General features: G+C 39.7%; 1 protein-coding gene across 1 annotated transcript in view; it reads left to right on the plus strand.

Annotated features, from left to right (window-relative positions):
• Positions 1-7178: 7178 nt before the first annotated feature.
• Atp2c1 (ATPase secretory pathway Ca2+ transporting 1) overlaps positions 7179-26869 on the plus strand; it is a 130750-nt gene continuing 111059 nt past the window's right edge. The window contains exon 1 of the mRNA XM_020154398.2: positions 7179-7557. Within this exon, the coding sequence (XP_020009987.1) occupies positions 7450-7557 (108 nt within the window). The 5' untranslated portion in view covers positions 7179-7449. The remainder of the gene's footprint in view (positions 7558-26869) is intronic.

Genomic DNA, 26869 nt, shown 5'->3' on the forward strand with positions numbered 1-26869 from the left:
ACAGCAGTTGTAAGGTCCCAACCCAACTCAAATTAGCCTGACCCACTCCATTTTGTAAAGGACTCCATCTTGACTGGCAGGAAGGCTGTTTTGTTTGGTAGAAATTGTTTTTCTGAACTCAAGTGGAACCCTACTTGCATCTTGTTGACAACATTATTTGGCCTCATGATGTCACAGAAAAGATTGTACAAGCTACCAAACACCACCCCAGCTGCTTCCTGGAATAGCTAGCTACACCAGAAACCCAAAATGACAACAGTGCATTCCTTCCACATCTCAAATGTTTATAAACTCCAGCCCTAACCTCATTCTGGGCCCATACCTCTTAGTATCAGCCCCTTTCCTCCCTTGAAAGGTGAATAAAACTTTGCTTCTGCTTCATTTCTTATTTTTCTGTGAAGTCTTTCATACCCCGTGCATCGGCCTCATGGACTGGGACCTAACAGCAGTGACAAGTTGTCAGAGTTGGAGGCACCAGAGCAGGAACAGGGAAGAGAATTATGGACACTTCCTGGCAGCTGGCCGCGTTGGCTTGAAGCTATATAAGAGAAACACGTGGGTGGCAGTTTTCCACAGAAGAAGGTCCTTCATGGTCAGGTGAAGACTTAAATCAGCAAAATTTGGGTTGTTAACCATTAATATAACCAGTAGGGAATCAGAGACCAATAAAACATCAGAAAACTCAGGTAGCTCATACACAAATTCATGTGTGTGTATACTGCATGTATAATTAACAATTTATTTAATAAGTCTATTGAACACCTGGGAGGCACTGAGGTAACAATGGACTAGACACAGTCACTTCCCTAGGAGCAGGTGAGTGAAGAAGTTCCCAGCCAACAGACACTCCTATAGAGTTGGTACGTGGTAGATTAATGTTAGGGGGCGGGTACAATAGGAGTCCAGTACTCAGTCTCAGGCAGTGAGTCTCAAATTCTCCTGTGCATAAGAGGATCATGTTAAAATGTAATAAGTAGGCTTAAGAGCCCACATTTCTTTTTTCCCCTTTTTTCTTTTGGCTGTACTGGGAATTGAACTCAGGGCTTAGTGCTTGCCAGATAAGCATTCTCCCACTTGAGCCATGCCCCCAGTGGGAGATCCTGCATTTCTAGTACAGGACAGGCCACACTGATGCTGCTGGTCCACAACTGCAGGAGTAGTAAGGCTCTAGGGAACACTTAACGCCTCTTTTTTGGGGGAATTCTCTCTCCCTCTTAAAGACAAAAATAAATAAATACCTCACGTGTTCCTAACATTGATATTCTGGATTTCAACAGTGAAGACACATTTGCACTGGCAATTATCGCTCACATCACTCTATCTATATAGTCTGGGTTGCACTAATATTAATGTTGCTTGGTGATCAAACTAAAGGAAAACATATAATTTGAATGTGTAGGGTACACTGTCTTTCATACTTAAAGAAATTCAGGGAAAATAGTGTGGAGGAAATCGATGTAAAAAGCAATTTCTCTACCCCAAATTACATGCACAAGATCTTTCTTTTACATAGGACTATCTGCCCACTCCTTCAGACTCACCACCCACACACACCCCATTGAGCCGACTGGGGGCATGGCTCAAGTGGAAGAGAGCTTACCTGGCAAGCACTAAGCCTTGAGTTCAATTCCCAGTACAGCCAAAAGGAAAAAAGAAATGTGGTATCTTATCTCCTACATTATAGGAGGTAGGAGTGAGAATTGGGTGAATTACCCAGATAAACACCTCAGGCCTTGGGCCTTTCCACCAGAACTCAAGACAAATATTTGAGGACCATGTTCCTTGGCCATTTAACTTCCATGCAGGTAATGAAGTCAGAGAAATGGGGAGCACATGAGGATCCTCACCTGCTTAGGTAGGTCTAGCCTAATCTGATCACGCATCCTGAATTTTCAAACCAATAGGCAACAGATGGGAACACACCACCTGCCTCACCCACTCCCTCACTCCATTCTCCTAAATAGGCAAAAGTATTTAACTTAAGGAAAAATGTATTTTTCTTGTTTCTAAAACCATATTACTAGTTTTCATACAGAGTTATAGGTAGCATGCCCACCAATTTGAAAATTGTCCTGGGTTTACTCATATTCGTAAGGAAAGGCCTCCAGCCTGAGTTAGACAGTGAATTCCAGACCACTTTGGGCTACAGAGCGAGACAATCCTGTCTCAACCACCCCTCCCCCAAAAAAGGAAAAGCATCTTGCCTCTTCAGGGCCGGGGCTGTGCCTCTCCAGGAGCAAAGCATGATTGTTGAGGAGAAGGTGGCAAGAAGACGACAGCTCTGCTGCAAAGACAAGTCCCAAAGTGCTTCAGAAACTGTAAGCTTGCTGGGAGCCTTTGATGTTTGGTTAAAGAAATTCTTTGCCATGAAGTTACAAATCTAAGAGGGGTAAACAGAGATGAAGGGAGAAGAACCATCCCCAATGAGTCACAGTGAGGACGGAGATGAGTAGATTCTACCTGGAGAAGGCTTTGCAGAGGGTTGTGACTTTAAGGATTCTTGTGCTGAAGAAGCTCCCTGTTCTAGGTTTGGGATCTTCCCTTCCCCAGCTTGAAAGGGACAAGGAGCTAACAGGCAGAAGGAGGAAAGAGAAGGTGCTGAGTAGAACTGACTGTGCTGTCTGGCCCTGTACTTAAAGAAAGGGTTGATCTTGAGTTAAGAGTGAGTTGATAGTGTCATTGCAACTTGATAAAAAGAACTCAGTGAGAGTTTGAAAGAAATCTGATATCAAGCTGAGATATGACTGAGAAGATAGAACTTAGTGGGAGGCCCATGGGAACGTGGGAAGCTTGAGAACTGCACAACTCCCTTGTGAAAAAGTGGCTGCCAAGAAGAGATGGGACAAGGCATGGTGATATATGCCTGTAATCCTAGCTAGTAGGGAGGTGGCAAAAACTTAGAAAGACCCCATCTCAACCAACAAGCTGGCATGTGCCCATTATCTCAGATACACAAGAAGTGTAGATAGGAAGATGATTGTCCAGGCTTGCACCAGTCATAAACACAAGACTCTATCAGAAAAATAAAGCAAGAGCTGTGAGCATGGTACAAATGGTAGAGCTCTTGCCTAGCAAGCACAAGGCCCTGAGTTCAAATCTCAGTACCACCAAAAAAAGAAAAGAGATGGACTTTGGCCTGGGGGAAACCACCAGCCCCGGGAAGTGCTCCAGTTACCTGGGCATGTATCTTTCACACTATGCCTAAAAAATCCCTACAGCCATAGCCTCACCTTCCAGTACCCAAATCCACAGCATCCACAGAGCCAGAGCAGTTGTTACAAATGAAAAATCTCACTCCTCACCCCGGACCCACTGAATTACAAACTCTAAGAGTAGAGCCCAGCAATCTGTGCTTTAACAACCAGTCCAGGTGATTCTGATGACATGTGTTCTCGTTTGGCCTTCAACTGTACAGAAAGATGTCTTTTTAAAGTGGAGGGCCAAGTGACCCATGGTTATGGAGTTAACATTGTATTTGAGAAATTAGCACTTGAAACTGAGAAGCAAAAGACACTAAGAGTTGTGCAGCTTGCAGAACAATTAGAAACATCAAAGCTGCTGAGTTGTGGTTGGAATGAGAACATATGGGGATTGTGAATGTGGATTTGGGGAAAGTAAAAATGCACCACGTGCAGGTGTAGGAGAATTACTCCCTGTGTGGTGGGGGCCCCAAGAAAATGTGGTCCTATGAAGTAGCAGAAGCACGTTAAGCTTGTAATAATGGAATCTGTGCTGCATAGGCTTGTGCCCTGAGAAACAAGGTTATATATCTCCCCCTCATTCCTCTCTCCTGGTTTCATTTAACACCAGCCTTGGGACAGTGCCACTGTGGCCTGACCAAGTCACTATCTACAGATTAGTGGGATGAGAGAGATTTCTCGGTGGAATTTATAATAAAAAATGGCTTCTGCTTTCTGGGGTAACAGCCTCTCCATCATTCTGCTTGCCTGCTCTTCACTCTATTTCTGGGTTGGATTAATTCCCAGAGAAAGGAGTCATTTTCCTGATGGAAACTTTCAGTGCTGATTGGAAGGAGAAGATTAGTGGGGTTTGAGCTTTTGTCCTGATGCAATTTGGAAACTCAAAAGTATCCTACAGATGCATTTTCTCTGTTCCTTTCCTGGTTCTCAACCTGAATTTAACACTTGGGTCCCATATTTTTTCTCTTTGCCTTTCTTCTTTAATAAATGTGCATTGGTATGCATTAATGGAGTACCTACTGTGTGTACTACACAGTGCAACATGGCTTCAGAAACTCACCTTTTCCATCCTGTCTTTTTCAACATATGAAAGGGAGAAACTATAAAATTTCTCTCTTTGCATTTTACCACTGTTTTCCTTTGTTGGTTTTAACTTTTTATGTTGCTTTTCAAGTGAAGAAATTGGGCTTCCCCCAGTTTTAAGCTATTTATTAAAAAGAGGAAATGCTAAGCATGGTGGCTCAGTCCTATAATCCCTACTTTGGGAAGGCTAAGGTAGGAATCTACAGTTCCAAGCCGGCCTGGGCTATGTAGTAAGACCCTATTTTTTTTTAAGGAGGTAATTCTTAGAAATTAAAGAGAACACATGACTACCCTTTCACAGTGGGAATTGCAACCTTGATCTATGACTTTCCTAGGTTTTTTTTGGGGGGGGTGGTACAAGTACTGGGGCTTGAACTCAGAGACTTGTACTTGCTAGGCAGGTGCTCTACCACTTGAGCCACGCCCCTACCCTTAGGTTCATAGTTTCTGTTGGTTATTTTTCTAAAGAATGAAGGAAAATGGGTAGAAATGAGTTGTACAAAATAACAAGTAATTGCTTCTACTCCTTACTGTACTACAGTGCAGAGGCAGAAGCAGATACATTGGGCCATTTTGGTCCTTGCAGATGTACACTGTAGTCATAAGGACTCTGGTCAGCTGCCTTTTGCCACAGTGGCAATCAAAACTAGCATTCCTCTGGGCTGTGATAGCAGAGGTGTCCATTTGTAAACACAAGCAGACCATGACTCCCACCTAAGAAACAGTGTGTGAAAATCCCACACTCAAATTTGTATTAAATAGAGAGACATAAAACCTATGTTAATGGAAACTCAGATTGCTACTAGCTTTCAAATTCTGGGAAGCAGAGTACCTGTGCCTACAAATACAACTTCTTTAAGTAATAGGTATCAACTTTGTTTCTAGAAAATTCAGGAAAGGAAATTGTATGATTTTTTTTTTTCATGAAGATGTGCCTGGTCTCTAACAATCTTGGTCTATAAATTGCTACCAGTTTACATGAGTATTTCTCTTTAACAAAGCAATGCCATGTGTTTCCTTATTTAAGGTTACTAAGTAGAGAAGCATTTCTGGGTGTGGGTTAAGAGACTGTGTAGTGTATTGATTGGGAATGGAGCCTCTGGAGTCAGACTTACCTCATTAGAAACCCTTCTCCTCTGCTCTTGTTGCTGTGTGACTTCAGCAAATTATTTACCTTCTCTGAGCCTTAGTTTCCCCATGGGGTGCTGTAGGATTGCATGACATAATGTAAAGAATTAGCACAGTGCCCGGCCCAAAGGGTCAAATCAATATCATATACAATTTTTTAATTCATTTGAAGACCTAAGGGAATTTTGGTTACATTTGTTTCACTCATTTCTTTTACATGCTCAATATAATAGAGCAGGATTTTGTTTTGTGGGCTTTTTTATTCCCTCTCTCCTCTCTTTTCATCACTTTCCTCAGCCCAGGAAAAGGTGAGCAAGAAACAACCATCATGTCCTTGTTGGGAAAAGGCTTTGATCTGCAGCCGTGCTGTGCTTCCAAGCTGCTTGTTTTTCTGGGACGGGAACTGGCAGGGGACGTGCCCACGGCATTCAGGTGATTCACCAGCACATGCTTCTCTCTTGCCCTCATTACAGTCAACTGTCTTAGGCACAGAGGGGTGGACATGCAGATCTTCCTGTTAGCAGTGAACTGAGAAAGAGGTGACAGGAGCCAGCCCCAACAGCAATATGTAAATGACTTCTTGGAATTATCAGGCTGGCCTTGGTGCGTCTGGAAGATCACCTGCCCGTGGGCACCATGCCAGCCTGACAGATGGTCTGGGCTGCCTGAGGCATAGTCCCCTTCAGGCCATCAGGTGTGTTCCCTGAAGGCAGGTGGTCCATCCAGGAGTGCCAGGTTGGCTGTTCTGGGAGACAGCTCAGGCTGCAACATGGGCTCTCTACCCTCCATTTCTCTCTCTCTCTCTCTCTCTCTCTCTCTCTCTCTCTCTTCTAACCACAACCCCCCGCCCCCTGCACACACACAGGGAATGACCAGCTCTCCTAGCTCTCCTTTTTCACCCTAAAGCAAATCTCTGGGCCACATGCTTTTTTTGTTGATGTCCAGCCTAGTCTCTACATGACAGCCCCTTACAGAAGGGGTGAGTATTTCCCTCAAATGAACCCCTACTGCAAAGTTTAAAAGGAAAATGAAAGAGTGGAGTCTATTTGAGGACTTGGTTTAGAAACCTTGAGACCTCTATAGATCACTCAGAAAAAGAACCTTCAGATTCATGAGTTCATTTCTCCTAAGACCTCTTGTCATGTTCTCCACCCCCCCTTTCTTCTTTATAAAGCATAAATCCTTTTTTTATATATATACTAGTAAGAAAGTAAATGGATAACATTTTCTCTCCCTTACACTTAGAATAAAGCCTGAGCAAATTTGATGTTTCTGAAATCAGACTGTGGATTGGTGATAAGGATTCAAGGCAAGAAGTATTTTAACTCAGAACAGAATCTGTTTGCAGCTATTGTTCAATTAATACGAAGTATCTAGTTTCTGGCAATGTTGCCTAATGAATGCATCACAGTGTATGCCAAGCCTTCTTCTTGCCCAACTCCTTGATACCCATAAAGAGAAAGCTAGTTTTTTTTTTTTTTTTTAGTTCCCTAAAAACAATGCTTGTCAAGGCTGAATGACTCAACACTGTAAAGCTAAGCCCCAGCTGAGGGTTTGTCAGTGTGTGCCCATGATGATAAAAAATCCAGAAGGAAACTGGAAGAACCACATGTCACGGCCTCTTTAAGAACTAGAAAAACTGTCAGAATTTAAATGAAACCTCATGAGAGTCTCTGGGTATGGAAAGTCACCAGCTAGCTAATATTAACATAGCTTGCAACAGAACACTGTTGCTAGAAATAGGATAGTCACATCACTACCACTAGGCAATTTGCATTCTGTGGACCAGCCCTGAAATTCTTCCTGGTTCCTACTGCCCTTGGGCATGGCATTTCTGGATGCTTCTAGACGGTGTTCATACTCAGTTGTCTACTTTCTCCAGGAACCCTACCCCAAAGAGGAAACTCAAGAAGAACATCTGCTTTGTTTTCAGGGGAAGAGTTGAAGCTACAAAAAAATCCTTAGGCATCTGAGAAACTGCAAAGTCTCCAGATTTCATTTGCTTGCTAACAGGGAGGGGCAGACAAGGACCCTCACAATGGATAATCTGTTGCCTCCCTCTAGATTCTCTTATTTCAAAAAATATCCTCTCTACGCCATTAGGAAATATTTATCGACGCTGAGAAACCAAAGAGCCGAAGATCAGGTATCATTTTGTTTATAGTAATTTAAAAATTATCCCGTGTTTATTTCTGGGTGTGGCTTCTACAGTGATTTCCTTTCTGCTAATTTACATGTTTTTGTAGGCACAGGTTGGATCCTGCTTATATATAAGGTTGTTTGGACTTGGCATTCAGGCTTGTGAGGATTTATTCGAACTTGGAACATTTGGATCCTGAGATTAGGCTGAAGCTCTGTAATAAACCGATGTTTTACTTCCTTTGGAATATCTAAACTATCATGTCAGAGTTAAGTTTTTAATTCCTTGATAATTTTCCTGTGCCTGAAATACAAATTTTGACTATTAATATCTCAACAAATAAAGTATCAAGCCCTAGAAATACATTTATTTTCCTGTATGTATTCGTGGTTATGTTAATATCACCAGGATTTGCAAAACAGAAGTCATTTTTAATAGCCTTAAACAGTTCACCGATAGCTGTAAGGGTCACTTGACTAACTGGTCATTTTCTGTGTGTGGAGTGTAGGAAAAAGAACACTTCAATTTTCAGTCTTTTCAGCCAATCAAAAGCTATAATTTCTAATAGGAGGCTAGCATGTGAGTATCTAAGAATTTAAAAACCTGTTAAAAATGTTTGATCACTTCTCATTTAAAATCATACATTCATTATACTGCTTGAAATTTATGTAATTCTACCTTTTGTAATTTGTGAAAAAGACATTTCTACAAACTTCTTTTAAAATTGTACTGAATTGTTAGAAGGAATAACAATGTCAGGCCCATTTAATCTGGAGGTTAGTTTAGGAAGAAGTGTGACAGTGGGATAGGAATATGAAGGACAGACCTGTCATCACAGTGAAGCCTGAAAGAGTCAAAGTACTTACTTGCACACTGTGCTTGTAACTAGAACGGCAGGCTTGGGCAGGAGACATCAGCAGTGTCCTGTATTTGTTCTCCTTTGTGATATGAGATGACCCACTTAATCAAACACTTCCAGGAAATGAAAGCAAACCACAGCACAAAGAAAATCCTTCCATGACAGGTTTCCCCAAAAAGTTAATGCCTCATTTGGAAAATAAAAATTATTGCTACTGTTTGAGAGGGAAGTGCTTTCATGTCTCCAGCTGTAAATGACTTTACAAGAGCTGGAGATTCAAACATTGAGGGGGCTAGGCTGCTTCAATTTACCTCTTACCAAGTCAAGGTAAGACATTTAAAAGAAAACCTCTCAATTTTCAAGTCTCAACATGCAGTTGGATTTGAAGTGGAAAGTCACAGAGTCATGTGGCCATGCCCAAGAGTTTTTGTTTAGCACACTACCAATGTTACGAGCTTCTCTGAGGGGGAGGTAGGGAGCTGAAAAGATGGAGCTAAAATTGGAATGTGGATTAAGTGATTTCTAATATTACATGTTTTATATTATATGCTTTACATTATATGTTTCTAATGTATGTTTTTAGAGATGGGGCGATATTGCTTATGTAGTTCTATGGGGTTTTTTTAATGTATTTTAAAATTGTTACAACATGCGTTCAGAAGAGCGTTAGGTCTCGATATGGGAACATCTGACTTGGAAAGGGTAGGTGGTCTCCTGTCTAGTTTACAATGCTTTGGGATGACCTTGAAACAGCTGAGAAAATCATGATGAGCTCTTTGCTTCTTATCAGTTCAAGAAGAAATGAAGAAAAATAACATATTTGATTCCTTTCTAAAGCCAATTATAGCTATGAAGACCTAAAATCTCGTAGAATCAGAGAAATTAGGTCAGAGTCAATCTGGCTAGCCTGGGAAAGCTTGCTGGCGAGATATAAAGAAGGTTAATGATGTCTACAACTTTATGAGCTGCGTATTGGTTGTCTTAAATCTTTATACAACAGATCCTCATTATATAGGTGAGGGGACTGAGACTTCAGACCATAAGCAACTTGCCCAACACCATGCATCTAGTTCCTGTCTGTGGGTTTCAACTTTATCCATTTTACTGGGCCCAGTCCTCTAGCAATCTAGTGATCGCAGCACCCCAGATTGCTGACCTTTCTTTTAGCAAATACTTCCAAAACTACAGATATTCACATACCCCTGTCATAATTCTGACTATAAGGATTTACCATCTGTATGAGTAGCTCTTTTAGATTTTTCTATATTTACACTTAAATCACTCATTATTAACCTCATTTCTGTAAGAACAAAATTTCATGGGCCAAACTGGAGTCTATATAGTCCTAGCTACTTGGGAGGTAAAGATAAGAAGATTACAGTTTGAGGCCAACCTTGGCAAAAAGTTAGTGAGACTCTATCCATAAAACAGTCTGGGTACGGTGGCAGCTACATGGGAGTCACAGGTAGAAGGGGTATAGTCCGAGGCTGGCCCTAGGCAAAAGCACAAGACTGAAAAATAACTAAAGCAAAAAGGTCTGGGGACATGGCTCAAGTGGCAGAATGACTGCATAACAAGCGTGAGGCCCTGAGTTCAAATTCCAGTACCTCCAAAAAATTGAATAAAATTTCCTATCACTGTTATAAATGAAAAACCATTGTTTGCTACAAATGGAAGAATAAATATGATAAAAGGCAAAATAATATTAAATCCTAGCTAGATACTATAAAATCTCTAAGCTTCTTGAAACCTGTATCATTTGTTAAGAAGAAATATTAGTTCAAAAGAGAAGTGTTTGTGTCTGAGGATGTAGGTCAGTGTACAAGTACGTGCTTACCAGGCATGAAACCCTGTCATGCCCTGGGTTTGAGCCCCAACACCTGCATCCAAAAAGATATGCAGAAGTGCTTAGATATTCCTTAGCAGCTACCCAAGACACTCTCCTGAGTGAGGATAGAAAGAAATGAAAAAGTAGACAACTTTTTCAACCTTAGGTGATTCATTGTTATTGAATGTAGTGTCTGCATGCCACCTAAAATCTTCCCTTGCCCCACTCTGCACTCTTAGATGTCAAAAGGGCTGTGTTCCACATATGATCCCAGACACACCATCTGCTTTTCTACCTCTGTGCGTTCAAATGCACTCCTCCCTCTAGACTACAACTCCCCTCTCTACTTACAGCTTGCCCACGTGGAAATGTTCTCCATATCCTTCTAGATCCAGATTACACGTGCTCAGTGAAAAAGCTTTCTCTAGTTATATTGGGATAGGTGAAGCACAACCCTTCCTTTTCCAAGACATTTTGTTTGCTTCAAATAAGGGCCCTGACTACATTCTATGTAGTACACAGTTTATTTACATGTCAACATACAGGCACCCAATTCATGCATGACACTGGCTGATGTCTTGATCTTTGTTCCTTTAGGCTCAACTTGCAGCCTGGCAAAGGCTGGTGTAAGAAGCTGGATTGCCTGTGGCACACACCCATCTCTTGACTAGGACTGGAGGGTCACCAAGTCATGGTCAATATCACAGTCATTGTTATATTCGCCTTGTCCAGAGATGATTTCTTTAAAGCTTCTCCTCACTGCTCATTCCCACGTACTTGTCGTTCTGTAGACAAGAAGGTTTGATATAAGGCTTGGTTTGGTGGGAGCTTTTGTTGTGGTGGTGTAGTAGTTATTCCTATTGGGATGCCGCAATCAACAGGTCTACAGGTTACGTATCACACTGAGAACAAATCTCATCCTTTGCATTCCTAGGCTCTCTTGTAGTAGGCATTTCACAAGGCCAAGGCCTTATGTAGAGGATGAAGGCAATTAATTAGATGAAGCTGCTAAAGGTTGGGGAAAATCATTAACATTTCCTATCAGAATTACTGAAATGGTGTGGTGGGGTAGTTTGAGTCTAAATGAGGCCTCAGGTGGGCTTAAGTAGGTCCTCTCAACACAGGCTTAAGGTTGAATGGTTGAGGTTATTTTATTCTGGTCTTAGGGGTGCAGCCAGGGTCTGGCTCAGATGTTGGTGTACAGCTGGTAGGGAATGAACGGGACTACACGGAATCTTCTCTTGACTACTGGAGACCCAGCAGCCTTCTCTATGGCTCAGGTGAGTAGGTGAGACACTGACTGGGGAAGGGAGACCCGTGGGCAGACTGTACTGTTTTCACCTCAGTGGAGAGCCTCATGTAATATGAGCACCCTCGGGGAGCATTTTTCATAGGGGTAAGCACTCTTGGTGTAGACATTATTTGGGGATGCCCAAACCAAACCATATAACACAGCTTGAGGATTATGAGGGGCAGTCTGTTCTCTTTCTGTTGGGGAACCCTGCCATTCCATGGCCCTAGTCACTACCTATTTGCTGGTGACCCTCAAGAATCTATTTCTAGTGCAGTGTAGTCTTGTGTATCTAGTTGCCTGTCTGAACCTCTATCTGAACATCTTGTGTATATGGTATACTGAATGTGTGTATACGGTATACTGAATGTGTCCGAAGAGAGCTCAGAAGCCCCAAGCCCAAACCTGCTCTTCCTCAGGTTTCTCCGCCAAACAACATGAAAGCTCAAATCAGAAACCTGAGAGTCATCTTGGTACCTCCTTTTCTCTCCCCCTCTTCTCCCTCCCAATCCTTTAATAAGGCTGGAAGGCTGATCAATACTACTTCTAAAAGAATCATTCTACCTGCCCCGTGATACCACTCTCTCCTGCTTGGATTATTACAATAGTATTCGAATTTGTGTCCCACATTCACTCTTGCTACTGTAACACCCATGCTCTTTGTAGCAGTTCAAATTTTCTTCTTTAAATGAAAATGTTATCTCTGTCAACGTAGGGAACATGATTCTTTTTGTTTGCTAATTCAGCCCCGGTGCCGAGCATAAATCTGGCACATAGGACTTCGTAATTGTTAGAGAAGCTGTGGAGTCAGGGGTCTTCAGGGGGCTAAGACGCCTTTGTGCAAGGCAAGAGATGGTAATGGCAGGGGGATTGTCTTTAGTAAGCGTAGGCTACTGAGATCTAGAGATACTCACTTTAAAGATGTGGAACTTGTGTCAGAGGTTAAGAGATGTGATGGAGCTCATCCAGCTTATTTATGTCATTCCTGGGACTGGAATTTGGGCTGGGGACTTGGCTCAAGTGGTAGAGCATCTGCCTCACAAGCATGAGGCCCAGTGTTCAAACCCCAGCACTGCCAAAAAAATTTTTAAAAGCATTTGGCTCACTTGACTCCCAGTTCAGTGTTCTTTCTGATATGTATTGTGAGTTCCTGATCAGAGGTGGAAGAAAGGGCCGTAAGAGCAAGTCACAAAGAGGAAAGGACCCTATAGGTTGGGTGCAGAAGACAGGTGATGCCTGAAGGTCTCCTTGTTGACACCAAATAAGACTTGATGAAAGACTGAGACAGAGAAGCATCTGCTTACCTGCTTTTGGTTTTTGGTTGTTTTGAGGCAGGGTCTTGTTAAGCTTAAGTTGACCTCATACTCGTCATCTTCCTGGCTTAGCTTCCCAAACTCTGGGGTTATAGATGTGAACCGCCATGTCCAGCTAAGAGACTACTTTTGAGACATTTCCTTCAGCTTATACTACCTTTTAGCAGCCTCATGTCCCTGAAAGAGAAGGGCAGAGGAAGGATCAGAAAATATGTTGCCTAATTTTATAAGAATTTCAGACAATCTGTGCTAATAGTGCTTTGCTTTCTTGAATAGAAAGGCTTCTTTCTGAATAAGAAATACCATCTAAGAGCTGATCTGACAAATCTTCCCTGTTTAACAGTGAATCTGCTTAAAATGAGGAGAGTGATATTTGGAAGCAGGGTACATGCACTGTAACCACATTTTAATTATGGATTAGAATCAAATTTTGTTTCAGAAGCTGTTCTAAAGTTTCTCTTCAATGGCTTGAGAAAATGTTTTAATTCAAACAGGATCATTGGATTTTTATTTCCTGTTTTGTTTCTTAGCAAATGCTAACCTCAAAGTTCAGATGGTAAATAAATATTTGAATTTAATTTGAACTTTAGAAACTTAGTTCTTCAGTTTGGTTCTTATTCCTGATGTGAATAACACTATAAAACTTAAGGCCTCTATAATTCTTTCTTTTTGCCAAAAGAACGCATGTTGAGATGAGGATGCTATGTAAGAGTTAGTGTTGCTGATATAGGTTCTGCCTCCCAAGATAAAATGATACACATTTCACTGTAGCTTGCTTTAGGAAATGTTGAGTTTTTAGCTCCTTAAGGCAAGGTAAGGCTACAACTTGATAGAATATCAAAGTTTTTTAAAAGTCATGAGGGTTGGGGGTATAGCTCAGTGCTAGAGCATTTGCTTAGAATATGGCAATGCCTTGGGTTAGAATCCCCAGCACCTCAAAAAAAAGTAATGAAATGTTATTGACAGTTCAAATGACATCTTGGGGAAAACCAAAAGTGTTTTTTCTGCATCCTTGTGCTTAGGTACAGAAAAGCTCTAATCCTTTGGGAGTAAAAGTAGATTACCCATGGAGAATTTAAGGTGGAGAGAAAAGGTTTTATACCACTTCTGTGGAGGAATTTGTAGAATTAAATATAAATAACATTGACAGATTACTGTGATATGAGGCTGAACCTTCATATTTCTTTTTTTTTTCCTTTTTCTTTTATTATTCATATGTGCATACAAGGCTTGGTTCATTTCTCCCCTCTGCCCCTACCCCCTCCCTTACCACCCAGTCCGCCCCCTCCCTCTCCCCCCCCAATACCCAGCAGAAACTATTTTGCCCTTATTTCTAATTTTGTTGTAGAGAGAGTAGAAGCAATAATAGGAAGGAACAAGGGTTTTTGCTGGTTGAGATAAGGATAGCTATACAGGGCATTGACTCACATTGATTTCCTGTGCGTGGGTGTTACCTTCTAGGTTAATTCTTCTTGAACTAACCTTTTCTCTAGTACATGTTCCCCTTTTCCTATTGGCCTCAGTTGCTTTTAAGGCATCTGCTTTAGTTTCTCTGCGTTGAGGGCAACAAATGCTAGCTAATTTTTTAGGTGTCTTACCTATCCTCACCCCTCCCTTGTGTGCTCTCGCTTTTATCATGTGCTCATAGTCCAATCCCCTTGTTGTGTTTGCCCTTGATCTAATGTCCACATATGAGGGAGAACATACGATTTTTGGTCTTTTGGGCCAGGCTGACCTCACTCAGAATGATGTTCTCCAATTCCATCCATTTACCAGCGAATGATAACATTTCGTTCTTCTTCATGGCTGCATAAAATTCCATTGTGTATAGATACCACATTTTCTTAATCCATTCGTCAGTGCTGGGGCATCTTGGCTGTTTCCATAACTTGGCTATTGTGAATAGTGCTGCAATAAACATGGGTGTGCAGGTGCCTCTGGAGTAACAGTCTTTTGGGTATATCCCCAAGAGTGGTATTGCTGGATCAAATGGTAGATCGATGTCTAGCTTTTTAAGTAGCCTCCAAATTTTTTTCCAGAGTGGTTGTACTAGTCTACATTCCCATTAACAGTGTAAGAGGTGAACCTTCATATTTCTGATAATTAAATATGACATTAAAAGTTGAGCTCTTTTATCATGGCAATTATGAAATTCCTGTATCTGAAGGGAGAAAAAAAGTTATGTGTTTACCAAAAAAAAAAACAAAACAAAAACCCAGTCACAGTTTTCCCTATAACCTATGAGGTGCCTAAGAGTTATAATTGAGAGCTGGCATGAAGATCAATGACTTTTTAATCACCATCACCAGCTTCATGGCCTTCCCTGTCACAAACCTATCCTCTCTATCCAAGGAATTGGCACTCCCATCCATCCTGTTATTTAGACAGAGGCCTTGGAGACACCACTGCCACTTTGTCTCTCTTTGCCACTATCTACCCTTTCTGCAAGTCCTTTCGATTCTGTCCTCAAATATCCTTCCAGTCAGTTGGTATTTTTGTCTCTCACACCCTAGGCCTGAGATACCATCATACTTCTTGCCTGAGGTACTGTAATAGCCTCTTCATTGCTTTCCTTGCGTCCACTCTACAGAGGGTCTTGCAAAGACACACTTGACCACACAACCTCTCAGTCCCATGCATATGATCTTTCATTGGCTTCCACCTACTTTCTGAAGAAAGACAGAGCTCCCCAAAATGGAGGGCATTATTTGGTCTGACTCTGATTCTCTCTCCTGTTGCGTGTTGGAGAAGAAGTAGCCTTCTTCTCCTTACCCTTTTCTCCAGCCTTTTCTGACTTTCCCACCTTGGTCCTCTCCCAAATTACATACATTGGGAGGCACTTTGTAATTCTTCTTTGTTGTCCTTATCTTAATAGCAATTTTGCATCCATTTGTGGGCTTATTTGATACCAATGAGTCCCAGATGACCAGTAAAGTGCCTTTTAGATGAGAAGCATCGAATACAGGTTTGTGGAATGAGTGAATGGGGTGTAATGAATCCTATCTTGAGTGAGACAGAGTGCTTGAAAGAATCCTGGAGGTTAGGTTTTGTGAGGAAGAGACTTTAGATGTGATTGCTTTTGTCTGTGTGTTTGTGTGATGTTTCAAAAGAATCATAGGGCTAACAACTTGTGAAGAAAGATGGTGATACATTTGGGAGGTTCCAGAGGAAATAATAATGACTAGTGGGTAGAATTGCAAGGAGATGGTGTGATATAATAGTAAAGATGGACTTTCTCCAAATGAGCATGAAAGGTAAAGGAATGGGTGACCTTTTGCAGAGTGCAGGGGTAAATGACTTCTCTTTGGGGATGTTATAGCAGTGGTATCTGTATCATTATAGAGAATATTGAATGACTTTTTAGCCCCATTAGCCACAGGTTTTTGACAAGCACAATCAAGTTCCGATACCATAGGAACAAAGTGGGGGGGAGGGCAGACAGATCAGTTAGAATCCATCTCTTTTATTTGATTGGTAGTAAATAGTCCACAATGTGAGCATGTTGCTCTGGAGACTAAGACCAAAGAAGACAGAATAAATGTCTTTGAAGATTCAGGTGGCCTGTAATCTTCTGGCAAGAAAAGGAAGAATCGCTATAGCCAGCAAAGACCTCAGGTGAAAAGCTTATGTAGCAGTGACAAGCTTTTCCGAGCCTTACTGACCACTGCACAACTTCTATTCATAGTTTTTCAGGTTTTATATCCCCCTCCAGTATAAGCATAAATAACTGAGTGTGCTCACAGTCAGTGATGGATGGAACGCCGAGAAATTTCAGGTTATTTGGGCCATTTCAACACTGTGGGGTTTGTATTTTTTTTTTTTTAATTCACATGAAGGCTCTTGTGCCTTCGAATCTTTTTTTTTTTTTCCTGAAGTTAATGCTACACCAAAGTAGCTATTTATTATGGAATCTTCTGAAAGTGTTCTATCCTCATGTCCATATTGTCACAGATGTGAAATGTCAGACATGCCTGGGAGACACTTGGACACTTGGTTGACTTTTGAGCTACTTCTAATCCTGTCATCTGCTTTTAAATTTTCCTTATTTACTGCACTCAGCTGCCTTTGAAATGGAGGAGTCAGAAACTAGGTGAATACCAGAACTGTTACTTTATTTTTGAAATAATCCCATGACTTCAAGTGTAAAGCTCTTTTTTTTGGGTGTGTAGTTTCTTATGAAGAAATTTTTGTTAGTCATCTTCACAGACTGTGGCAACATGCTTGAGATAAACAACTTAAAAAAAGAAAAATTTATTTAGCTTACAGTTTTGGAGGCTTCAGTCCATGGTTGGTTGCCCAATTGCTATTGGGTCTGTGGAAAAGCAGTGCATCATGGTGAAAGTACTAGGCAGAGGAAGCCACTCATTTCATGGTGGCTGGGAAGCAAAGAGAGGGGAAGAAGAGATGTGGGACCATTATCCCCTGTGAGGGGATACCTCCAATGACCTAACTTCCTTCCACTATGCTCTACCTCCTAAAGGTTCCACCACTTCTCAATGGCACCAAGGCCTTCCACACATAGGCCTATGGTGGTGGGGGGGGTGCATTTAGGATCCAAAGTGTTGCCACTTGCTATCCCATTCCACTTAGTTAGTTCATCTGCAACACTTCATTAACTTTTGTTCAGAATGGGAGATGACATATTTTATACCTTGTACAGACAGTTCCTTGTCTTGACAGAAAAAGAAATGAACTTCCTACATATGTTGTACTGCTCCAAATTTGCTGTGAAAGATGTCAGAATTACTTTTTCCTTGCTCATCCTAAAAGCAGTGTATTATTAGAAGGCTATTTCAGGAAACATACCTGGATTTTGCATTCCAGAATAAGGAACTTAACATTTGTATTAAATGCCTTATATGTGCCAGGCACTTGACAAGGTGCATTTGATATGTTATCATTTGATCCTCATAATAATGTTGCGAAATGGGTAGTATTTTCCCCATTTTATGGATGAGAGATCCGAAGTTAAGAGGTGAAGCAACTTGGTATGTAGTTTATAAGTGATGGCAATAAGAATTTGATTCCAGGTTTGTAGTTTGATAAAACTTTCATGTGGAGACACCGCCTATTGATTGGGTCCCTTTCTCCTCTTCTCCTCATTCCTTCCTCTCTTTTTCCTTCTTTCCTTGACATTCTTTATTTGTTGAGATAATGGGGATAAAAATAAACTATTATATCTGTTCTGTTGAGAAGACACTTTGTCTTTTTTTTGGAAAAAAAAAGGAATATAGGTGGAGATCCAGGTTTTATAGATGCTTAAAGTTGATTCAATTTGGGGGAATTTCTTTAAGAATAGGAAATATGTGTCAGTCAGTATTCTCTAGGGAACCAGAAACAATAGGAGGTAGATCCACCCACCTATCTCTCTATCTTTCAAGGGAGGTGTATTTATTGTGGGAACTGGCTCACTCAATTATGGAGGCTGAGAAGTCTGACAATCTACCATCTGCAAGTTGGAGAACCAGGAAAGCCAGTGGTGTAACTTTTTCCAAGTCAGAATGAGCACAGTGTCTGGGGGTGGGAGATGATATGTGTCCCAGCTCAGAGAAAGCAAATTCACCCTTCCTCTGCCTTTTTGTTCTATTTGGTCCTCCGTGGAATGCTTGATGACCAACCACAGTGATGAATAATGTTTTTGTTTTTAAAGCATTTCTTTTTCTTTTTTTTTGCAGCACTGGGGTTTGAACTCAGGGCCTACACCTTGAGCCACTCCTTTTTTGTGATGAGTTTTTTTGAGATAGGGTCTTGCAAACTATTTTGCCCAGACTGGCTTTGAACTGTAATTAAGGTATTAAGGCCTTAACTGGTATTAAGGCCTTTCTTTAATAGTTAAAGCTGCTTCTACTAGTTATCCAGGCATCCCTTAAGCCAGTGAAATTGACATATAAAATTAAACATCACAAAATTATAAATACTAAATTTTATGCAAAATATTTATTTAAAATGGAAAAAGAAATCACTACAAATTATGAATTTAAGCGACAAATAACTCAAACACCACAAAATCTAGAAAATGCAAGTTTTTTTTTTTTTTTTTTTATCAATTAACGATGCTGTAATGCATCTTAAAATGTTTTGTTCCTACATTTTTGGGCTACAGAGTCTAATCACTTCCTCCCAGGATAGTGACTTTCTAATATTCTTCAAAGAGAAAATAGAAATGCTGACACTCCTCTTACAGTTAATTTGAATCTTGGTAAACCATACACTAGTTTCTAGCTCTGTCTCTCCTTTACTATCCACTATCTTCAGGTGCTAGGCATCATGGGACACATTTATATTGATATTTCAAGCACAGGTAGTAGGAATATTCTTGGATGTCATTTCTTAAGCAGGGCAAATAACAGTAACTTCACCATATACAGATACGACTACAAATTGCATTTATATACTTCACTAAATCTGAACAAAATCTAAATGCATTCACATCTCAAGTGCCTTTGAGCCAGGTCCTCGAATATACTCTGGCCACTTCCAGGCTACTTGATAGGAGAGTTGTGATGGAGGAAAAGCCAGCAAAGACTGCTCTAAAATCAATGGCAATTAAGATATCTTGTTCAAATTTTACCAAAATGTAAGGCGATGAGAATATTGCTAGAGTCTCTCTCAGGACCTTGAAATGAGCTTCTGCAAGTGAGCTGCCCTGAAGCTTAAACTTTGTTGGTTTCCAAAAAAACCCAATTCTGGAAGAAGAGTATATAACAACAACAGCAACCACCAAAAATTGGTGTTATACTACACTACACAAGATTCCATGCCAGAGCGTGCTTCCAAAAGATGATTTATGTGGTCCTACCCTGAGCAGCTTCTGCTCCCAACCTCACTGAATGAAGCACAGGATGTTTTTTCAGTGTGTTTTGTAAACAAAATGATGGAGATATTCTGGTAAACTTGCTAAACCTCAAAGGTCCCCATCTCCTCTGCCCCCATTTGTCTTTGAAAAAGGATTATTAGTTGCAAAGGGATGATTTGCAAATACAAATAGATCTCAAATTCCTATATCAGTTTAATTAATATTAAACACACCATTTACTATGCTTCCAAGCAGGACAATTAACACATAGAAAGAACATGCTATTGCTATTAAAGACCACACAGTAGAAAAATTATAACAGCAGTAAAGAAAGTCTTTAAAAATTCATTAAGATGTAATCAAGCTTTTGCAAACTCATCTGTTATGTGTAATTATAACATAGTTACTGTATCTTGTCTGATACTTTGGAAAAGTCACCTTTTTATTTGCTTTTCTTACTGAGTTGGGCTCACTGGTAATGTACTCAAATGCCCAAGATTTTTGTATATTCTCCTCTTAGCAGAAACTCTTGAATCCTCTGTCTATTGTATCTATGGGTAACTGTCCTTCAGCGTAAGCAGCACTTATAATTGTGTTCTGTACTGTTACAATGAACTAGGCTGTGGTTTATAAACACATTTCAGAATAAATAAGGCAAATTACAAAAATATCTTAGCTTTATATAATGAATACAAAAGTTTACAAATCAAAAACTTCTCTTACTATCCTCAACAAATAAGTTGCATACGAAGTACTTAATTTTTTATAGCCTACGTTATACAGCTTTAAAAATTTTTGGTTTTGAAACTATTTCTTTGAGGAAGACCCTGTTTCAAGAGAATGGCACTTTCTATTTACTTGGTGAAGCCTTTTCTCTCTTCTTTCATCTTACTGGTACTGTTAAAGCCTGATACCCCTGGTCAAAGAAGCATTGTTCCAAAGGTCCTGAACTGGAGTAAGAAAACAAAGATTGACTTCACAGCTGGGATTACAAGTGTAGCTTCATTACTACTGAATTGCTGTCTAACTCTTGTCTTTATTCTTCCAGCTCTTAGCTGTACTAATGTGATACTACTCAGAGTTACCTAGTAAGGGAGAAACATGATCTGCTTATGACCTTAATGCTTTTCTCACTCAGACTTAAAAATCACTGGTTTTACATCAATAGGTTCTAGTCAAAGAAGTTTAAAGCCCTCTATAAAAATGCTGAAGATTTAAGATGCTGATATAGAGCCAGGTGTCAATGGCTTATGCCTATAATCTTAACTACTTGGGAGGCTGAGATCAGCAGGATCTCAGTTTGAGACTAGCTCAGGCAAATAGTTTGTAAGACCCATCCCCCCATCTCCAAAATAACCCCAGCAAAATGGACTAGAAGTGTGGCTTAAGTGGTAGAGCACCTGCTTTGCAAACGTCAAACTCTTAGTTCAAACTCTAGTGCCATCCCCACCTTCGGTACTGACACACACTTTCACTGTGTTCTTTAGAGGTAAACACTATTAGCACAACCAAGATATTTTTTGGTGAAGGTTTTATACTTCTTGTAAATCAATGCTCAAAAATAAGTATCATTGGAATTACTTGAAAGACTAGTTAAACATAGACCACTTACCTCACCTACAGTTGCTAAGTGGGGCTGGCGTAGGCCTAAGAATTTGCATTTCTAGTAAGTTCCTAGTGGTAGGGATCCCACTTTGTGAACTACTGCAGATCATAAGATGATGTGCATTTTCAAAATCAAAGCTGGTAGTGGTTCCCCTGCTTTCTCAAGAATAGCATGTATACAATGGAGAGGTGACATAACACTGCTAAAAGCCAGGGGAATTGTAATGATGACTTACAGCTTTACGGATTCTTAATTGACCATTCATAAACACAGAAATCCCATGACTAGTATTACATAATGCTTAGTTACTAATGCAATAAATAATTAAGCATTTATTTCTCTAAGACTATAATCTAAAATATACTCTTATCTATTTACTTCTTTTTTTTATAACTGTTTACTGATTAAACTGATGTGGAAGCTGAGAATTTTAGTGGTTGACTTAACATAAAACATAAAAGGATGTAATAGTTGTTATGTCCTCTGTATGATCTAAACTCACTATGAAGTCTTAATATTCAGAAAAATTTCCCTTGCCCCTACTCTGGTTAGTATGCAAATATGATTTTAAAGATTGAGAGCAACAATTTAACTGGAAAGATGAAAATCAGTATTCTTAATTCTGCTTAGTGGCTTTTAGATCCTAGGACATACGTTTAATATGTATTCTGTTGATTTTTCAATAGAACATGCTAATGAACACATCTCGATTGCCTATTGAATAATCTCCTCTAAAATGCTTGGCTGTCATTATTTATTTATAAGATCATACTCCCATTTTAGTAGCACTTTTCAACTCAGAGGAGATAAACCCAAGGGATTCTTGAATAGCTTCTGCTTGGAGCATGAATTCCCCAGTAATGGTGCCTGAAGGTTAAACAAAAACAAATAGATGTAGACAATGACCAAAAATGGCCAAAAAGATAATGACTTTATTAATTAATATAGCTTTACATGTCATCAAGTGAGCTGTGAGGCAGATATTCTAGCCTCAGACATGAGACCCCATCAAGGTTGCATGGGGCCACCATGAATTGAAAAATGTAAGAATTTAACAAAACAAAAGGATGAGCTGTAAAAAGTAATCTGACAAACAAGACAACTTCTTAAATATTCTCTGTGGGGCATTGTGGAAGCATGAGGGGAACTGAAGCCAAGATTTGGCTCTTTGACACTGAATAGTGAGAAACTCTTGTACAGAGAGCATCGCCTGAGGGAGTGTCAGCTTTTTCAGCTATAAGATGCAATTAATGAGACACAGCCTGTTTACCTCACAGAGTTGTGAGGATTAAATCTAATTATGTCATAGAAGTGCCTTATTAACTTGAAAGACCTAAACAAATGTATATTTTTAGTGGTTGTTTAGAGAAAATTGATTCTCATATTCCTAAAATTAAGTGTTTTAATCAAATGTACCATGTTGCTGGGTGTGATGGTGTATGTCTATAGTCCCAGATACTTGGGATTGAAGATCAGGAGGGTTGTGATTCAAGGCTACCCTGGGTAAAAATCAGTGAGGCTCCATCTCAACCAATAACCAATAATGGTGGTGTGCATCTGCCTATTGTCTCAGCTATTAGAGACGTGTAAATAGGAGGATTGTAATCCAGGCCTGCCCAGGTAAAAATGTGAGAATTTATCTGAACACTAAAAAGCAAAATGGGCTGGGGTGTGGCTCAAGACTTTTGTACTTTTACAGGGCTAAAATGAACAACTCTGGGTACAGCTTGGTGGTAGAAGACATGCTTAGCATGTGTGAGATCCTGGGTTCCACTCACAGCACTGTGAAAACAACAAAAAGCCCTGGTGCTAGGGCATATAACTACATAAGAAAAAAAAAATCTAAAATCTCACTTCTTTTCAAGAACGAAGTACAGCTATATAATTTTATTTATTTGTTTATTTTTATTATTTTATTATTTATATGTTCATACAAGGCTTGGGTCATTTCTCCCCCCTCAGCTATATAATTTTAAAAGTTCCTAATTAGTAATAAGAAAAACTGTCAACAGAACTTTGAAGTCAATAACAAATTTTTTTTTCTTTACTTTATCTAATATGTTCCTTAACTGAAAACACACACACACACACACACACACACACACACACACACACTCCCTTGTTCAGTCTTTTGGACTTACATCTTATTCTGTAACTTTCCATTTGCATCACCTTTAGAATTTTTAAGTAACTGACATAATATTTTATAATTTGACTATGTCATATTATATGGAACTATTTTAACTTTTATAGCTAGAGCCAAAGCATCAATCAAAAAAAAATATAACCTATTTATCTAAACTGTATTTTTTTTCTCATTTAATCTATCAATTTGGATGCTTCTGCTTGCAAGTAACAGAAAATGTAATTTATTATCTCACATTAAAGGAAGCACATTGATGTGGCAAGCTCCTGGGCTGGTTGATGTATTAGTTTAATTACATATTAAGTGAATTGGATTCTTCCCATCACCATTTTGATATCCTTTGTATGGACTTTTCCCTGGGAAAAGATGGAAGAAGAAATAAAATAGTGGTAGCACTTAAAGTGTCAGGATCACTGGAAAATTCTCCATTCCTTAGAACTTCTGATTTAGTGGGTCCTAGTGGATCCGAGAATGTGCATTTCTGCTAAGTTCCCAGGTGCTGCTGCTGCTGGTGGTAGTGGGACCACACTTTGAGAAACATTTAGACTAATGACCTAGAAGGGAATGGATATTTGAGGATCACTCATCTGCACATAACACAGAGTTCTCTTTACTGTCCTCATGGAATCTGATGTCATTTCTAGTTTGTAAACTGCCTGTTAAATATTCTAGACAGGGACACTGCTCATGTGAATACCAATACTCTTAGTAGTTGATGTAGTAGTTTCTTAGAAAAGTTCTTATTCAGTTGTTTGAATTAGGAGCTGATTGGGCCAGACAAACCCCAGATTTGCACTTGAGCTTGTTTCCTGTCCATAGAAAGATCTCCTCTGCCCTACCATTTTTGTTTTTTCCAATTCATCCTAACATAGAACATTTGGCATTATTTATTTTTAACATCTTCTGATATAGGCTATAGATTCATTGCATTTTAAAACCAGAAAGCAAAATTAAAGTTACCTGGAGGCATACTGTAAGTATTTCTAGTCTTCTACTTAATCTTTACATAGGTGGTAAACAGTTTTCTAACCCAAAGGTCTAACAATTTGCTTGTGTTGCAAACTTTCCTGCTGATTCATAATTCTTCTTCTCTATTTCTAACCCTACTGCCAGATTGTAATTTCTCCTTCTAAACTGAGTATTTTGCAAACCATCTCTTTGACATGGGGGTCTGTATTTTGAAATATGCTCAATCGATGTAACAGTGTTGCATGATTGGTTAGGGCTAGGGCTAAACTTCAGGATCCTCAGGGGAGCCTTGGGCTATTTCTGTGCCGTGTATTTCCCTATCTAATTTATTATCATAATGACATTTTTGTGCCATTTTTCTCATTTATTTTCACAATGGGAAGCACAGTGGAGAGAGATGATTTCTGCAGGGGGCATGAAATCAAGTTCAGGCAAAGATGCAAGCTTTGCAAAAAAAAAAAAACAAAACTTCTAGTTTGCTTTGGTAGAAAACTTTTCAGAGAACAATGTGCCATTTTGAAGGTATGAGGAAATGCAACCTTTTCAAAACTCTCTCAGACCCCAGTGTCTAATAGGATCAAGAAAGATTGAAAATATTTCTGGAGAAAGCATTTAAATGGAGGAAGGAGACCTAGGAATAACTGGAAACCCAGTTGGCGGTGGGGGGCGGGGCTAAAAACAGAACATGAAATCTGTCCCATCATTTCAATCACCATTTAAAGAAACCTTCAACAAAGCTTTCAAAGTTTGTAGAGGATACTGGCCAGTTGTAGTTTCACTTACTTGGTTATTCTAGGGTCCATTGCTTATGAATAGCCTCCTAGCAGCCTTGTTCAGGAATTAAGAGTAGGTTCCTTGACCCCTTAGGTAATGACTGAAGACTGCTAAAAATTATAGTACTTTCAGTTTTGTCAGGCATTGCCATGCACGCCATCAAAACCCAAAGCAGAGGCTGAGCTGAAATTTCATCTGTACCTGGAAGCAACCACCTCAACACTGTTATCTTTTGATTTCAAATGGTCACCTGGGCACAAAATTTGGGTGTGCAATTTTATCTACTGTGGGCAGTGCTCAGTATTGCTTCTGTTGGGATCATGTTCTAGTTCACCCTTTCCAGGTTGCCCACTTACTTCAGTTAAATGTTTTGGGGACAGAGACAAGTTATACAAGTTTCAAGACAAGACAGGATTTTTTTTTTTTTAATTTTCATTTTGAATCTAGGAATTGAACCCAGGGCCTCATGCCTGCTAGGCACTTGTTCTACCACTGATTTATGCTTCTAGCTCCCAGTATGGTATCTTTTAAAATGGGTACATTTATATCTCAAAACAAATCTTAGGGTTTATATAATTTTGAATACTGTATGTCTGTCATTCATGGAAATAACAGGGTGACTCTTGGGTATGCGACTCATGCTCACTTCGTTCTTTCTCCTTCCCTTTCTGATCTTCACCTGCATCTTTATCTCTGACCCAGAGAACTATTAGTGTATACTAATGGTCCTAAATAACACTATAGTTTCAGAACTTGTCGAATGAGGAAACTGAGTCATACTCAGTATAAACTTTTTAAAAATAAAGACTATACTTTAAATTCTCTAATTTGTTCTGTTCAGTTTCACCAACTATTTCACGTTTAGAATGCTAGTAAGTGTATATTCACTATGGAGGCGATGGAATTCTGTGGGGGATAAAGTATTTGCAGAGTACTTGGGGATCTTTTGCTATCAAAACCAACTGAATGAGTAGTTGAGATTATAGATATGCGCTACCATGCCAGACTGGCAGGGAGTTCTTAGACCTGGTTCCCTATGACATTTTTTGCAGTAGGAAGGTATTTCCCCGTATTTATCACACAGCACGCCCTTCATCCTGTAAGAAAAAAAAAATACTTCTGTTGTTCTGTTGGAATACATTAGCTTATAAAAAAGTGTTGTCTGTATATATTAAAAACTAAGGTCAATAAAATGACAATTTCTGGGGCTGAGTGTATGTATAACTCAGTGGTAAGAGCATGCTTAGCATGCAGAAGGCCCTGGAATCAATCTCCCACCCAAACAAAACAAAATGAAAATCTCTTTTCTAGGAGCTGGATGAAATTCCTTAACTAGTTTTGTTTTAATTTCTTAACTATTAACCTCTGGTATTTCAATGTTTAAAAGAAGAAATTGAGTAAATATTTAAAAATAACCTTTTGTGGGTTTTAGTTTCTAAATCTTAAAGGAGCATATCCAGGTTTATAAAAATCTCAGCTATCGAATTTGATATTAAAAACAAGATGGCTCACATCCATTGTGGACTAAGGCACAGTGTAAATATAGTTAGAACATTATGACCATTTTTTTCCTATCATGACCATTCTTCCTTGATCTTCCCTATTATTATTATTTTTTTTTTCTGGTGGTATGGGGTTTGAACTCAGGGCCTCAAGTTTGCTCAAGCAGGCGCTCTTACCACTTCAGCCATTCTGTCAGGCTTACCCATTATTGATATTTGCCCCAGAGAAGTTTC

The sequence above is a fragment of the Castor canadensis genome, chromosome 17 (assembly GCF_047511655.1).
Source record: "Castor canadensis chromosome 17, mCasCan1.hap1v2, whole genome shotgun sequence".
Taxonomy (NCBI): domain Eukaryota; kingdom Metazoa; phylum Chordata; class Mammalia; order Rodentia; family Castoridae; genus Castor; species Castor canadensis.